The 16,036-nt window shown below is 49.8% G+C and overlaps 6 protein-coding genes across 6 annotated transcripts; 5 read left to right on the plus strand and 1 right to left on the minus strand.

The window, feature by feature from the left end:
- Window positions 1–563: 563 nt before the first annotated feature.
- N7443_010008 (putative MFS transporter) lies at window positions 564–2,173 on the plus strand (the record flags this gene model as incomplete). Its single annotated transcript, XM_056890064.1, has 3 exons — window positions 564–721; window positions 777–1,039; window positions 1,095–2,173. 3 exons carry the CDS (start codon window positions 564–566, stop codon window positions 2,171–2,173), a joined length of 1,500 nt encoding a protein of 499 aa, XP_056736555.1.
- A 474-nt stretch (window positions 2,174–2,647) lies between these two features.
- On the plus strand, window positions 2,648–3,126 carry N7443_010009 (transcription factor domain-containing protein; the record flags this gene model as incomplete). Its single annotated transcript, XM_056890065.1, has 4 exons — window positions 2,648–2,775; window positions 2,828–2,896; window positions 2,946–3,011; window positions 3,087–3,126. The coding sequence occupies 4 exons, from the start codon at window positions 2,648–2,650 to the stop codon at window positions 3,124–3,126; spliced, it is 303 nt and encodes a 100-aa protein (XP_056736556.1).
- A 218-nt stretch (window positions 3,127–3,344) lies between these two features.
- Window positions 3,345–4,946, minus strand: N7443_010010 (alpha/beta-hydrolase; the record flags this gene model as incomplete). Its single annotated transcript, XM_056890066.1, has 3 exons — window positions 3,345–3,507; window positions 3,567–4,002; window positions 4,055–4,946. The coding sequence occupies 3 exons, from the start codon at window positions 4,944–4,946 to the stop codon at window positions 3,345–3,347; spliced, it is 1,491 nt and encodes a 496-aa protein (XP_056736557.1).
- A 1,183-nt stretch (window positions 4,947–6,129) lies between these two features.
- On the plus strand, window positions 6,130–6,585 carry N7443_010011 (uncharacterized protein; the record flags this gene model as incomplete). The annotated part of the gene is made up of 1 exon (XM_056890067.1): window positions 6,130–6,585. The coding sequence occupies one exon, from the start codon at window positions 6,130–6,132 to the stop codon at window positions 6,583–6,585; it is 456 nt and encodes a 151-aa protein (XP_056736558.1).
- Window positions 6,586–8,128: 1,543 nt separating this feature from the next.
- N7443_010012 (uncharacterized protein) lies at window positions 8,129–8,836 on the plus strand (the record flags this gene model as incomplete). Its single annotated transcript, XM_056890068.1, has 1 exon — window positions 8,129–8,836. One exon carries the CDS (start codon window positions 8,129–8,131, stop codon window positions 8,834–8,836), a length of 708 nt encoding a protein of 235 aa, XP_056736559.1.
- Window positions 8,837–10,086: 1,250 nt separating this feature from the next.
- On the plus strand, window positions 10,087–14,405 carry N7443_010013 (putative ABC multidrug transporter; the record flags this gene model as incomplete). Its single annotated transcript, XM_056890069.1, has 2 exons — window positions 10,087–11,829; window positions 11,883–14,405. The coding sequence occupies 2 exons, from the start codon at window positions 10,087–10,089 to the stop codon at window positions 14,403–14,405; spliced, it is 4,266 nt and encodes a 1,421-aa protein (XP_056736560.1).
- Window positions 14,406–16,036: the final 1,631 nt, after the last annotated feature.

The following is a 16,036-nucleotide window of genomic DNA, read 5'->3' on the forward strand; positions in this document are numbered from 1 at the left end:
GGCCATGGGGGAATGTCCGGGAAATAAAGCTTGGCTAGCCGCCGAAGAGGGGATAACGAGAGCATATCACCCGTCAGGGGCCCTTCACCCCGGATTAAGAGCGCAAAACCCACGCCCCATCCGTGCAACCCCCACGGTGGAGGCCTTCCCCGGCCAGGTCTGCCTATCATTGTCCTGTATAGCGACCCATGACACCATGAAGCCTCGTATATCTCCGCATCCTGCACTTCATCCAGCACTTTATTGGCAAGCTCCACGCGGGTACTCCCCCCACGCTCTCCTCCAGAACCAACCGGGATAATTACGATTGCCGGAAGCGTCTGGAGGATAACCCCATAACGGTCCTAGTCGCTATGCAAAACTTGTAACATGACTTGCCCAATCTGTAGGGCTCTTCTCTTGGCGTTGTAGAGCATAAAGCGCTGACCCCGTCCCTGCTGGGGATCCTCACATTTCATCCCCTTTTTCTCTCACAACTGCTGTACCTGGTCCCTACCAGTTCTAGTACCAGCACTGGCACCAGCATCATGGTAGACAACGAACATACCATCGCTGATAGCGATATGATGGGAGAGAAGGCGGAGATGTCGCACGAGGAAGTTGTGCATCTTACGGAGTTGACCGAGGAAGAGAAAGTTCTTGAAAAGAAGCTGCGCCGTCGCATTGATTCATTGATCATGCCCCTGGTGGTGCTTGTTTACCTGCTAAATTATATCGATCGGTGAGTAGTGAACTAGTCAGCCAATTGAACTCTAGACTGACTTAGTTCTGGATAGCAACAATTATGCCGCGGCCAAACTCCAGGGTCTCACGGAAGATCTCAATTTGACCGATACCGAGTACCAAACCGGTCTTTCGATTCTCTTCGTCGCATACATCCTCATGCAAGTCCCGAGTAACTTGCTGCTGAACTATATGGGCCGCCCATCACTATACCTCGGTTTCTTCGTGACAGCTTGGGGACTGGTCTCGGCTGTCACTTCTCAGGCAAAGTCCTACGGTGGCATCGTGGCTTGTCGATTTTTCCTCGGTTTCGTCGGTAAGTCGCCATTGGATCATATTATCTAAGCCCTTTCACTAATACAGGTATATAGAGGCCCCTTTCTTCGCCGGCGTTCTCTTTTACCTGTCAAAGTGGTACACTAAGAAAGAATTGGCCTTCCGGATGTCTATTTTCTACTCTGGTTCCCTGATTAGTGGTGCCTTCGGAAACCTCATCGCAGCCGGCATTCTGAACGGCCTGGCGGGACAGCGTGGCATGGATGCATGGCAGTGGCTATATATTATTGAAGGCAGCATCACTGTTTTCGTTGGCATTGTAATCTGCTTTGTCCTTCCCGATTTCCCAGAGACATGGAAGCTCCTATCGCCAGAGATGCGAAAAATTGCCGAGCGACGTCTTGCCATTGATGCCGCCGAAGCCGATGTGGATGAGAAAGGCAGCATGAGCCAGATTCAAGGTCTGAAGCTTGCCATGACTGACATGAAGACCTACGTTCTCGCCCTTGGCTACATGTGTATCACCGGCGCAGCTGGTTTCCAAAATTTCTTCCCGACACTCACGGAAACACTGGGATACCCTAAGACGATCTCGCTGCTGCTGTGCGCCCCGCCATATATATTCATGGTCATCTACAGTTTATCACATTCGTGGATCTCGGATAAATTGGGGATCCGATTTTGGTTCTTCGCCTATCCAGTCATCCCCACCATAATTGGCTTCGTCATCTTCATCAAGACGGAAAGCTTCGGCCCTCGCTACTTCTCCTTGTTCTTGATGGTCTTCGTCTTCGCCCAGAACGGCACCCTCTATTCCTGGATCGCCAATGCGCTCCCACGCCCGCCTGCCAAGCGTGCTGCCGCCTATGCCTTTATCAACTCTATCGGTAATTCGGCCAGTATCTGGACTCCTTATACCTATCTTGAGAGCGAGAAGCCCAAGTATTATACTGCTATGTATGTTTGCATTGGCTTACAGGTTTTGGGTCTCCTCTGTGGTGTCTTCATGTACTTTAACCTGGGCATGCTCAACAAGCGACAGGAGCGCTTGGAGAACGAGGATACCCAGCTTACAGAGAAAGAGCTCCGACGGCTGCACCTCACGGCAGAGACCGAGGGAATCGATATTGCCGCTGCGCGGCGGTTGCAAAAGGGATTCCGCTATGTGCAGTAATTTTCTCGAGTTTACAATTAGGAGGCTTCTTCCAATATGATTTCATGGCCGTGTGTTTCGCTTCCGTTTTCCAATAGGTTTGGCGCGTAGATCGGCAAATAATGAATGTTGCGTGGTAAACTTGAATTGCCCGGAACTGGAACTCGGCAAGAGGAGCAACGCCGAGCCGTAATGAGACAAATGCTAACAGAGCAACGCGATCCTGTGCGGGGAAACTAGATCCCGCTAGTGGCGCGACAATGAGCTGAACAGTGGCCAATGCACCTGGGGAAGAGCACCCATCGAAGTCTCGGCTACCCTAAATCATTAAAGGTGACATTTCATGGAACTTGTTCTGCTTAAGTGAACAATATCACCCCCTGCTCAGAGCCGCCAAGGTTCCCCGTGTCCGTGCCAGCTTCAGGGCCTTCCAACACGCGCATTCGATATTGACTTTGCCCCCCCTCTCCGCAATCACCCCACCTTCACTCAACTATGCAGGCTCTCTCACCAGTGAAGAGAGCACTCCCGTCCCATATTATCACCCGATACTTTTCTGTATCATCCTCAATCATGGGAGAAGGTGATACCGGTGCGCCGAAGCCGCGGGGTTTCCTCGCTGAGTGAGTACGCGTTTCATATTGACTGCGTGACGTCACTAAATCCCGGCATCAGGAAAGACACGTTCACTCAACGCGGGGCAGCCCAGGAGGGGATGTATATCAAAGAGCAGGAGATGGAGAAGTAACTATTTTCTCTTGGGCTGTTTGTCATGATACTAATGTCCTGGCAGAATGAGGCTCCTTCGCGAGAAGCTGCGAGAGTCACAGAAGCACATGGAGGAGCTCGACAAACATCTGTACGGACATCTATTCTCCTCATCTCGTAATAGCGGAAAGAACGCTTCGGTCACACATGCTGACAACTTTCATAGGGAGGAATATGCCAAGACTCAGGGCGGCGAACAGGGCTGATTCTCTTAACTCTGTTATTTTGTGGCGACGTGGGTCATCAACATCCAACAGACTCGAGTGCCCAAGCAATCATGCGCTTATGAGCTTCGCTGTCTTCTGCATATAATTTAAAACCTTGATGATATTGTTCGATACCGCACTCTGAATGCAAATGCCAATTTGAAACTTTTATTATTCATTCGCACTCTCACCAGGCTGTTGGCCACACCTCTCCGGCATTAGATCTTAGCCTGCCATCGCCATCGATAGCTTAGACACGCCCATCTTGCCATAACGAACATGCCTAATGCAACTATCAAGACACTCCCCAAGTACGCCACCATGGCCTGCTTACCAACCTGCTCGAGCATCTCGCCACCAATCGGGATACAAATGAGAGTCCTATCCTAGGCATCAGAATCAACCGAGGAAAGATAGATCGAAAACAGAGAACAACTTACGCAAAGCTCACGCAGGAGTAGCAAATCCCAAAGCGGCCACCGACCTCACTAGCCTTGGATATCTGCCCGATGCAGGCCGGCGCGAGACTCAAGAAAGAGCCTGACGCCAGTCCAAAGATTGCGCTGAACATGTAGAGCCCGGGCAGTGTGTTTCCAAATGGTAACCAAATGGCGAAAATTGCGATTACACCGAGGCAGATAAGTCCGGTTTGTGTATTGATTCTGCCGTATTTATCGGCGATACCTCCGGCCATTAGTCGGCCGAGGGTGGAGAACCTGTTAACGTTAGGATCGGAGACACAGATCTGCGGAATGGAGAGCGCCTCATACACGTTTAGAGTTGACAAGAGAATGATACTGGTAGCGGTACTGAATCCCTGCATCACCACATAGGTGGGATATAAACCCAGACCAGCGAATACCTCCAGTTCCAAACCTATCAACCAATCAGCATCCCAGTCCCCACCCGCAACACCGAACACACTCACTGAAAGTCCCCAGCGTCAACCAAGTAAACCTCGTGTCCTTGAAAGCCCTCAAATTAATAGTCGACCTACTCCTTCCCCTCGGCAACCTCGATCTCACTAACAAAATACCTAGCCCACACATAACAGCAACCATCAAAGCCAGCATCCGAATGGCCCACTTATACCCAAGCCGCGTAAACGCAACCCTCAAAACAAGCGGAAACATCACACCTCCAAGCCCCGCCCCAGCCATCGCAGTCCCCAACGCCATCCCAACCTTCCGATCAAACCACTGCGGTACAGCAGCCATCGCAGCCGTACTCAACAACGCAGCACCCGTACCCGTAAGCACACCAAGTGTCAACATAAAATGCCAGTAAAGGGTACACTCCGCCAACAGCAATAACCCAGCAACATAACACCCCGTTCCAGTGATGAGGATGCCGGTAGGCCCATACCGGTCAAAAATAGGGCCGATCTGAACGCTAAGGACAAGTCCAAAGAAAGTGAATAAGCCGGGGATCCAGCCTATGGCACTGGTGGAGTATTTTGAGAGCTGGTGTGTTGCAAAATAGCTTTGGAGGACACCAGTTGAGTTCATCATTCCGTAGCTTGCCATTAGGAGGAAGAAAGACCCTGCTATGACGAGCCAGGAGCGGGTTCCGCCGTCGGGGAATGTGTCGTCAGGTCCAGAGTCGCGGATATGCGTTGTGTGGGTTGTTATGGCCGACAGCTGGGCGGGAGGCTCGATTATTTCGAAAACTGATTGCGGTCTTTCATGACTGGGTTCATTGCGGTGGTGGAGGCTTATGTGGGAATTAGTGTGGGTGCTTGGGCCGGATATATCTGGGTAGTCTGGAGCTGTGTATGGTTGTTCTGAGATGAAGGGGCCTGGTTTTGATCCAGCGGTCATGATGATAATATTAGAGGTTCCCAAGTGAGGTGGTAGGTAAAGAGTCAGAATTTTCCAAGGTAGTGGTAGAATGTGTTGGCTTTATCTCATCGTCGGCTTCGATCCCGATGTCCCGGAGCTTCGGTGACTCACTGATAAAGGTGTTGTACGAGCGCATGGGAGTCAAAATTATAGGCTATTTTACTGGGGCTGATGGGGAGTAAATGCAGTAATGAGGTGGGGAATTGGGGTTTGCGTCCCTAGGTTGGATATCATTTGCGACGTTGCTGGTTTTGTCGGGATGGTCTCCCGATATTTTCAAAGGCCGGTAGAGAGGCGGATTAGCTTTCGTATTTTTTTCGAATATGATACCTATTTATATCGATATCCCTGGATGCCACACCTTCAAATTCCACTGAAAGACGACATTAAGAAATGGTAGACAGACACCCCATTCCCTGTACCTATCAATGTGGAGCCTTGACCCTCAAAACTGCCCCGCGCTCACTAGTGGCGCTAGTGCGTTTAGAGAGCCCGATGATCTGAAGAATTCATTAATAAATTATCGGATATTAGTATTGCTTGAAAGTTACTGCGGTCACTGTGTGGCCATGACATTTGGTCGATGCCAGACTCCAGATGCGGTTGGTGAGAGAAATGCAATTCTCGAAAACCTTAGGGTACTTCAAAAGTGTGATCACTGTATATGATGCACAGAGCGCTGGGACTGGTAGATTTAACAGAAGAAAACCAGATACGATTTTGTCATTCAAGGTCGGTCCATAGGGTACTCATCCTGTGCCTCGTGCCGCTGTGAAAATTGCAATCGATCGACTCGCACCTTGGTATGCCAGCTCGAACGATCATATTCTGTTTATATATTATTTGCTCATCTATGCAATTTGTCAATTGACTTTCGATCGGGTGTCATAGGTGTGCGGTCATTGTGCATCCGCGGGGAGGTGGTCTGATCGGGTGGCGAAACCCGCGAGCCAAAGATCCCGACTTTTCCCTTGCGGTCAGCAATCAACCAGCAAGAATGGTGTGACGTGCAATTAATGAGTTACCTCAGCATGGTTCAATCCGAATAATTTTCTGAAGTGTCAGGTGCCTCTAGATTTGAGTATAATATCTCCCTTCCCAGGTCAAGAAGGCAAGGACAATCACCATACAAAAACCTCCTTGGTTTCCCAATTTCTTCACAATGCAGTGCGGTACCAGAGTCTTCACCAGGAATATCACTCCCACCTTACCAAGCCGAAGTCGCAGCAAGCTCCGCGTGGTCAACACCACTCCAGTCAAACCTCAACCTTCATACAACCCTTCCCCTGACTCCGACGAACTCGCATATCGCCTATGCGAACTCTCCTTGAGAAAAATGCAAAAGGAGGCGCGAGCCCATGAGCCCGATCTCCGACACTTCATTGCTTGCAACTCCATGCAGCGCCTTGCACATCAAGATCTCTTACATCGCCTGGACCTCCTATACCGGGCTGGGATCCAATCTCTACCCCTTCTTCCCGGAGTGGAGGACATGTCCGATGACGACGAGATGTGGGACATGAGGACCCTTGAGTTGGCTGTTTCTGAGTTAGAAAGAGCGAGCAGGAAGGGTGAAATGGCTCGTCTGATATTCTACCAACAGATCAACGAAATGTGACATGAAATACCCTTGGGTATCTCTGAAATGCTGTCCACGAATGATGAATTTGAAGTTGCTGCACCTTTAGCACTGAATTTTATTTTTGAAAAAGGCTATGTACTTAGGCCTTTTTGGGATCCATTATTTTTTAAAATTTAAAAATCCAACACAATTAATGGTTGTATGATCACTGTGCTCTCACTTAGCCCTTCACTTTAACGTCACATTTCACTTACAAGCACCGGCACCCCGAATATCATCTTGTAGAATTGCATTGCGCCAGCGTTACAATCGCGTAAGATTCCCTTTTTTATATTTGAGCGAAAATAAATTCCTACATATTCCTATGTTTGCAATTGCACGAGTTTGTACATCAATTATCGGGTCCTGTGTTTGGATCGCGCCTGCGTCGTAATTTAGGTAAACCTCCTTTTTTTGGCCTTGGGCGATACCACCGTTCGCCTTGTCAATATGTGAAGCCTAAAAGTGAAGTGCCAACGAGCTCCAGGTTTGTGACTTACTTCTCCGAAGTCTGCTTCCATTCGCAAAACATCTAAGATGTACACATTATAGTCTTGGATTTATTCATATGCTTTTCATACCTTCTCTTTGCCATTCCAGATTTCGTTTCACTACTGATCATCTACATCATGACCGATTTTGACACTTTCTGTTCCAGAATAGCACTCTGAAATATTTCAGGTTTTACAAATTCAGCGCCCATCCGCAAAGTCGCCCAAGTCTTACTTTCCGCAGCTTTATGCCATTCACCTATTCAAATCAACCCCAGTCCAGCATCCCGATAAACATCCATAAATACTCTCCGCATCTGCGACAAGTTCCTTGATTTTTTTGGCGTTCGACATATTCACTCCGACAACAAATCCGACTTTATGCCATATGCAGCTACGCTCATGAATGCCCAGTTCTAGCATTGAGAGGCACTCCTGCAATGTTGGCATTCTTTTATACAAGAGAACACTCTTCTCCCCCACCCTCACTCACCCATACCGACCAACGAACATCTCTCGTATTCTTCTCACTCATTGCCTCCAAGTTGCATTAATCATTTGGAGAAGACTTTGGGCGACCAAAACCCAAAAACCCAAATATCCCACCGCCCTCACCATACCTGTGTGTCATTTTTTGCGCGCTTCTTGTGTTGATTCACGATTCACCCATGCTAAATTCGATTTTCAGATCAATATCCTTGTCGCCATTCTATCCACAAACAACGAGGCATACTTCACGAAAGCTAGAACACCTAAGTCATTGTCATCTTCATCAAATCTTTACGACACCATACTTCAACCCTGATCATGGAGCAACGCAGGTGCCGTGAGTGTATCCAAGTCCTACCCATCCGAGAATTCATGAGCTTGAACGGCTCGGGGGCTATTGTTCAAGCATGCTTCGAATGTCGCCTGAGGGAAAAAGAGGCAAGTACCCCATTACTATCATTTCAACGGGTTATCCATGGCTAATTAGATAACAGCGGCGTGATCAACGACGGGTAAAACAGAAAGCTCTCTTAGAGAGATTCGGTACTCTCCAGCAACAGATGCCACAGCTTGCGAATTACCTCTACAGCGATTACCCAGCCCCAGCAATTCCGGGGAGGATGGTGAACTCATTGAGGCCAATGATTGAATCAAGCTCCTTGGGATCGCAGATCCCCGGCACCCTCTCTACCTTTGCGGGTCACCCCTGCAACACTCTCCAACGGCCGCTTTCGCAGCTTCCTTATAACCCCTACAACCATAACTATCCCGTATCGATGATTCCAGCAATGTCGAGTCCGCTGAGGCGATTGACAGAATCGACCGTTCCGGGGTCACAGATTACCGATACCGCCTCTTATCTCACGATGGATACTGGCATCACCGCTCCTCCTCTTTCTCGGCCTCGTTCACCAAGGGCCTCCCTCCCATCGAATATCAGCGATGAAGAAGGGAGTGACCAGTCATCTGACGACCCCGAATTCTTCCGATGTTTCCACTGCGGCTTCGATCGCAGCGTGAGACTGGATTATGAGGGAATTTGCGTGTACTGCTTGGAGCCGAAACAAGAGTGGTGTTTCAAAGGCAGACATGAATCCGACGAAGCTGCATTTAAAGACGACGAGGGAACACATCACATGTATTGTGAGAAGTGCCGGGGTCAGAAGGAGGATGAACAGGAGGGGAAGCAGAAGGAGGATGGACAGAAGGAGAATGAAAACGAGGAGGGCAACCAGGAACCGGAAAGGAAGGAGGAGCAAGGACGATAGTGGCAGCAGCGTTAGTGATCAGAACAGCGATAGCGAGAATTCTCGCGAGTGAATCATCTTTAGATAGTCTGTTGAGGCCCGAAAATAACAACACAGGGGATGTTAGCCCTAAAGGCAACAAATGCGAATGAAAATCTGTAGATGTAGAGTCTGAATTGGACGTTAGAATCTTGCAACGGAGTAGACACGGTGTTATTGGACCTGCGCGGCGGAGATTTGAGGCATGAATCAAGGGTATCTATCAACAAAGAGCCAAATCTTTATTCGGGGATAAGACAGCGCAATCCCGATCTGGCGTATATACGGAGTAGTGAAGCCGAGTGAGCCTACATGAGTGGTCATGACTTCTTTATCTGTCTGGGAATATTTATAAAACCTCGGAATGGACATCTTCCAGAAGAGACCACATGATGTCTCCGAAGAAGCTATTCACGAAGACACTCACGACTACAATGAGGCGTTTGTGACTCTTCGCATTATCTCTAGATAGAACCGATCAGGATGGCGCGCTTATCTCCGGATCTTAAGCCGTCCACGGGTTTACGGGTAGCCGTGAGTCGGGGTGATTAATCGTCCGAATGCTAACGAAAGTGGCAGCCGCGTGGACTCCGACGATGCAGAATCCGGCAGCCCGCTGACTCAGCGGCTTCTTGCCAAGGGCCCAGATCGGATTTGGATGAGTCACCTTGACCCTCGGACTCTTGGGCGTGCGAGCCCCGATCAAACGGATACGTTCTTATCAATCATTTGACGGCTTCAGCGGGGCCTACTAGGCAGGTGAGGCGGATTTCTGTCACAGCGGACAGATTTCAGATCCATGCATTCGGCCGACGACACCCAGCATCTGGACAGGACACATTGGATCCAATCCAATGTTTCGAGAAGCAGATTGGATGACTCAGCGGAAGGAAGCTGTCGTATCCTCCGTGGATCGTCCGAAGCTCCACATCATCTTGGTTCGCAGAGATTTTGGCCCATTACGTGGGTCATGCATAGCACCCACGCCATTCGCATGGAAAAGGGGGTCTGAAACGAAGTAGTCTATTTGCTATGTGCATAAAACCCGGGAATCTCGCATATTACCTTCCCAAGGGCTGGTTCTAATTGGGCCCGGACACTCGGGGGAATCCCAACGCCCGTCAATTTAGAGGCCCCACCGAGGCCATTCGTGTATCCTTAGCCCAGTATAAAACATTCAGGCTCCCGCGGATATGTACTAGGGGAAAATTCACACTCCGACACGGTTCAACATGGAGGGTACAACCCAACCCTCGTCGTCGTCCCGGAGAGGGTCGATCGATATCAAGTTTGAAACCGACAGTGCGGCCACGGTCATGGGCGATGAGACCCCTTATAAGAACGACAGCCCCGATACCAGCCAGCACAATGACTGGAGCTTGCTATCTCGCGTCCAGGAACAACACGAGCGAGACTTGGCCTCTGGCTTCAAGCGACAGGAACTCGGCGTCACCTGGCAAAATCTCAATGTCGATGTCATCAGCTCAGAAGCTGCCGTCAATGAAAACGTTTTGTCACAGTTCAATATTCCCCAGCACATCAAGGAGTCGCGCAACAAGCCCCCGCTTCGCACTATTCTGAACAACAGCCATGGCTGCGTCAAGCCGGGCGAGATGCTCCTCGTCCTAGGTCGTCCAGGCTCAGGTTGCACAACTCTTTTGAAGATGCTTTCAAACCGCCGCGGGGGTTACAAGTCAGTTGAGGGAGATGTGCGATTCGGCTCACTGAGTTCCGATGAGGCCACCAAATACCGTGGTCAGATTGTTATGAATACCGAGGAGGAATTGTTCTTCCCTACCTTGACTGTCGGTCAGACTATGGATTTTGCTACTCGCCTCAAGGTTCCCTTCAAGCTTCCGGACGGCGTTGAATCTGCCGAGGCCTACCGTCAGGAAACCAAAAAGTTCTTGCTCGAGTCGATGAATATCTCTCACACCGAGGACACAAAGGTCGGCAACGAATACGTTCGCGGTGTTTCCGGTGGCGAGCGTAAGCGTGTCTCGATCGTCGAATGTCTCGCCACTCGAGGATCGGTTTTCTGCTGGGATAACTCCACCCGAGGACTGGATGCTAGCACTGCCCTGGAATGGACCAAGGCTATTCGCGCCATGACGGATACCCTCGGTCTCTCGACAATTGTTACCCTGTACCAAGCCGGCAATGGCATTTACGATCTCTTTGACAAAGTTCTCGTTCTCGACGAGGGCGAGCAGATCTATTACGGTCCCCGGGCCCAGGCTCGGCCGTTCATGGAGGAGGCTGGCTTTATCTGCCGTGAAGGATCCAACGTTGCTGATTTCCTCACTGGTATCACCGTGCCCACGGAACGCCGGATTCGTGACGGCTACGAGAACCGCTTCCCTCGCAACAAGGAAGCTCTGCGAGAGATATATAAAAAGTCCGCCATCCATGACCAGATGATCACTGAATACGACTACCCGAACACCGAAGAAGCCCGCGAGCGAACCCAGGACTTCAAAGATGGTGTCGCTTTCGAGACGAATAAGCAGCTCCCGAAGAATAGCCCCCTGACTGTCAGCTTTATCGAGCAGGTCAAAGCTTGTGTGTCTCGACAGTACCAAATCATCTGGGGAGACAAAGCTACTTTTATTATCAAGCAAGTCGCTACCTTGATGCAGGCCTTGATTGCCGGATCCTTGTTTTACAGTGCTCCTGACAACTCGGGTGGTCTGTTTGTCAAATCTGGTGCTCTCTTTTTCTCGTTGCTGTACAACAGTCTGCTCGCCATGTCTGAAGTTACAGACTCGTTCCACGGTCGCCCTGTCTTGATTAAGCACAAGAGCTTTGCTTACTTCCACCCCGCGGCATTCTGCCTTGCGCAAATCGCCGCCGACATCCCTGTGTTGCTGTTTCAGATCTCCATGTTCTCCCTTGTCGTCTACTTCATGGTTGGCCTGACGATGTCGGCTGGAGCGTTCTTCACATACTGGATTCTGGTCTTTACGACCACAATGGTAAGATTCAGATCTGTTCCAAGACTGAAACAAACTGACTAATATTTTCACAGTGTATGACTGCTCTATTCCGTGCCATTGGTGCTCTTTTCTCCACATTCGATGGAGCCTCGAAGGTCTCTGGATTCCTCATCTCCGCACTGATCATGTACACCGGTTACATGATTCAGAAGCCAGAGATGCATCCCTGGCTGGGCTGGATTTTCTGGATCGACCCCTTGGCCTACGGCTTTGAGGCTCTTCTTTCTAACGAATTCAATGGGAAGACAATCCCTTGTGTTGGTACCAATCTTATCCCATCAGGCGCAGGCTACGATGATCCTGCCCACCAGTCTTGCGCTGGTGTCGGCGGTGCTATCCAGGGAAACACTTACGTCACCGGTGAACAGTACCTGGCCTCGCTCTCCTACAGCCACTCCCACCTGTGGCGCAACTTCGGTATTAACTGGGCGTGGTGGGTGCTTTTCGTCGTTGTCACAATCATCGCTACTTCCAGATGGCGATCCCCCGGCGAGAGCGGAAGCTGTCTCGTCATTCCCCGTGAGCGACTCGAGAGGCATCGCCAGGTTGCCAAACCCGACGAGGAGTCTCAAGTTCAGGAAAAGTCCAAGAGCCCGTCCGATTCCGGTGTCGTCGATGAAAACAATATTGACCAACAGCTGGTTCGGAATACATCGGTCTTCACCTGGAAGGACTTGAAGTACACCGTGAAGACTCCCAGTGGCGACCGCGTTCTGCTCGACAATGTCTTTGGCTGGGTGAAGCCGGGTATGCTGGGCGCCTTGATGGGCTCTTCCGGTGCTGGAAAGACCACTCTGCTCGATGTTCTGGCGCAACGTAAGACTGACGGTGTTATTAACGGTTCTATTTTGGTTGATGGTCGCGAGCTTCCCGTTTCGTTCCAGCGCTCTGCTGGATACTGTGAACAGCTCGATGTTCTTGAGCCTTTCGCTACCGTTCGTGAATCTTTGGAGTTCTCGGCTCTGCTCCGCCAGGCTCGGGATGTTCCCCGCGAGGAGAAGCTGAAGTATGTCGACACTATTATCGACCTTCTGGAGCTGCACGATCTGGCGGATACTCTGATCGGCTACGTCGGTGCTGGTTTGAGTGTTGAGCAGCGCAAGCGTGTCACTATCGGTGTCGAGCTTGTGTCTAAGCCTAGCATTCTGATTTTCCTTGACGAACCCACTTCTGGTCTTGATGGACAGTCTGCTTACAACACTGTGCGATTCTTGCGTAAGCTAGCCGATATTGGTCAGGCTGTTCTGGTTACTATTCACCAGCCCTCCGCTCAGCTGTTTGCTGAATTCGATACTCTTTTGTTGCTCACTAAGGGCGGCAAGACCGTCTACTTCGGTGACATCGGTGATAACGGTCAGACCGTCAAGGGCTACTTCGAGCGCTACGGCGCCCCTTGCCCTAGCAACACCAATCCTGCGGAGCATATGATTGACGTCGTCTCTGGGCATCTTAGCCAGGGCAAAGACTGGAACCAGGTCTGGCTCGAGTCTCCCGAGCACTCCCATGCAGTCAAGGAACTCGATGAGATTGTTAGCACTGCCGCGTCTAAGCCTCCTGGCACGTTTGACGATGGACATGAATTCGCCACCTCTATCGTGGAGCAGACCAAGCTTGTGACCCTCCGCATGAGCACCGCTCTCTTCCGTAACACCGACTACGTCAACAACAAGTTCGCTCTTCACATTGGATCCGCTCTCTTCAACGGTTTCTCCTTCTGGATGATCGGTGATAGCGTTAGTGCCATGCAACTGCGTCTTTTCACTATTTTCAACTTCATCTTCGTCGCCCCCGGTGTCATCAACCAGCTGCAACCCTTGTTCCTGGAGCGTCGTGCTATCTACGAGCAGCGTGAGAAGAAGTCCAAGATGTATTCGTGGTGGGCGTTCGTGACTGCCCTCGTCGTGTCCGAGATCCCATACCTTTGCATTTGCGCTGTCTTGTACTTTGTTTGCTGGTACTGGACCATTGGGGGAGTCACCGCTGCCGATAAGTCCGGTCCGGTCTTCTTCATGATGCTCCTCTACGAGTTCGTTTACACCGGTATTGGTCAATTCGTCGCAGCCTATGCCCCCAACGCCACCTTTGCCGCGCTGGTCAACCCCCTGATCATCGGTACCCTAGTCTCTTTCTGTGGTGTTCTGGTTCCCTATGCCCAGATCCAAGAATTCTGGAGATATTGGATCTATTGGTTGAACCCCTTCAACTATCTCATGGGTGGTCTCCTAGTCTTCAATATCTGGGACACCGACGTGAACTGCAAGGAGAAAGAGTACGCCATCTTCAACCCTGCCAACGGAACTGCTTGCGGAGACTACCTCAAGTCTTATATGGAGACCACCGGTTCGCGCATGAACCTGGTCAACCCCCTCGCGACCGAGTCTTGCAAGGTCTGCGAGTACGCCCATGGAAGCGACTACCTCTACACTCTCAACCTAAAGGAGTACTACTACGGCTGGCGTGACATTGGCATCGTTGCCATTTTCGCTCTTAGCTCGTATGCTTTGGTCTACCTATTGATGAAGCTGCGGACCAAGGCCTCGAAGAAGGCTGAGTGATCGAATGAAGATACTCTGTTAATGGGATAGATCTTTAGATGGGCATTCTGGGGAGTTTTTTTCTTGTGAATTTTTAATTAGTCCCGGCATACATTTCCTGTTATTCTACATTCATAATAGTATCATACATACATTTCCTAGATTCTCAAGCTTAAGTTTTTGGCTTGCGCATGCGCAATATTCCTCAGGTTCACTAAACATCCCAGGTCTATAAGATGATGTTGTAGAGTTTTGATAACGACCTTATCCTGATTCTTCTCAGAAATGATCGTAAATGACTTCTTTGCGGATTCTTTGTCTCTTTGCAGGCGGGATACCATGAGTGTGCCACTCTCACTGTTTGTGAAGCTGTCTCCTGCCAAATTGCATATCGTAAAGTCAGCGTCTTGGAGCGCTTGGACTAGACTTTTCTTTTCTATGACATTGCTTTGGGAGGGGAACGAAATATCCCTTCAGGCCACAGGCACAAAGCACTACTCATTATTGCATCCAGAATTCTTCTTTCCGAGTGGAAATTGTCAACAATCAAAAGATAGCCGGATGGTTTCAGTAGTGATTGGAGATTCGACAGGGCTTTTTTCACGGAATGCACTGAGTAAAAGCCGTGAGGAGCAACAACAACATTGTATGAATGTTTTTCGAGCCCCTGTTCCAAAATATCGCGTTCCATGTCAAACTTCTTATAATCTAACAGTTCAGACCAACGAGCTAGTTTTGATTTGAGTTGTTCTAGCTCCGAGCTTTGTTTGTATGTGAAAGTGTATTTGATGCAGCACGGTATCCGATTTGGATTTTCCAATCCGGCTGCGAGGCTTTCCAAGAACATTGTGTATGGCTGACCTATTCCTTCGCAGATCTCAAGAACTGAAATATCTGGCTTCTTATTGCCGAGCAGTGCAAGATACTTTGTGGCACAAAGATAAATATGATCAGTGGCGAGGATCTCCCAATAGGGATTCCAGAGCCTGAATCTGCTTTGTTGAATGTGCCTATCGTCACCATCAAATATTGAATGCAAATGTGCTCCGATAGCGCGAAGTAGTCTTTTCATTGGCTGAGGAATCTCCCTTTGCTTGTCTCCTTCTGTCTTTGTTCCCTGGTTTATCTCTCCGTGCGTATATTCTCGGAGAAGTTCGGCGAGACTAGACCTATACTTGCTTACAACTGAATCTGGTTGGTTCTGACCATGTTGATCTGATCGCATAAGGAAGTCCTGGATGAGTTCAGTCGCATAATTTTCGTAATGTTCCCGCAACGATGATTGCTCCTCTGATTGAACATGCTCTTTGAGAACTCGATTAGAGTTGACGTTGCCGAGAAGCAATTCAGGACCTGGCTGCCACTCAACCCCAAAGATAAGAGGAGCGTGTTTTGACGACTTTACATCGCTTGTCGCAATGTCAAGTCGTTTACATCTTAGCCTTTTCACGTATATCCTGGGCTCTGAGCTACCCATCCCATCGCTGATCTCTGCTGCGACGATGGATGCCAAGACTGTATCCCCTGAATCCGGTTGCACCTGGGTACATGCACGAAGGACTCCTCCGGCACAGGAGTTGATGCAGGTTGCCACTCGTATATTTTCGATCGAAACTGGTATCATCGGCCCTTTTTCCAGAGACGCATTATCC

This window comes from Penicillium atrosanguineum, assembly GCF_028827265.1.
Source record: "Penicillium atrosanguineum strain IBT 20685 chromosome Unknown utg000008l_segment0_segment0, whole genome shotgun sequence".
Classification (NCBI taxonomy): Eukaryota; Fungi; Ascomycota; class Eurotiomycetes; order Eurotiales; family Aspergillaceae; genus Penicillium; species Penicillium atrosanguineum.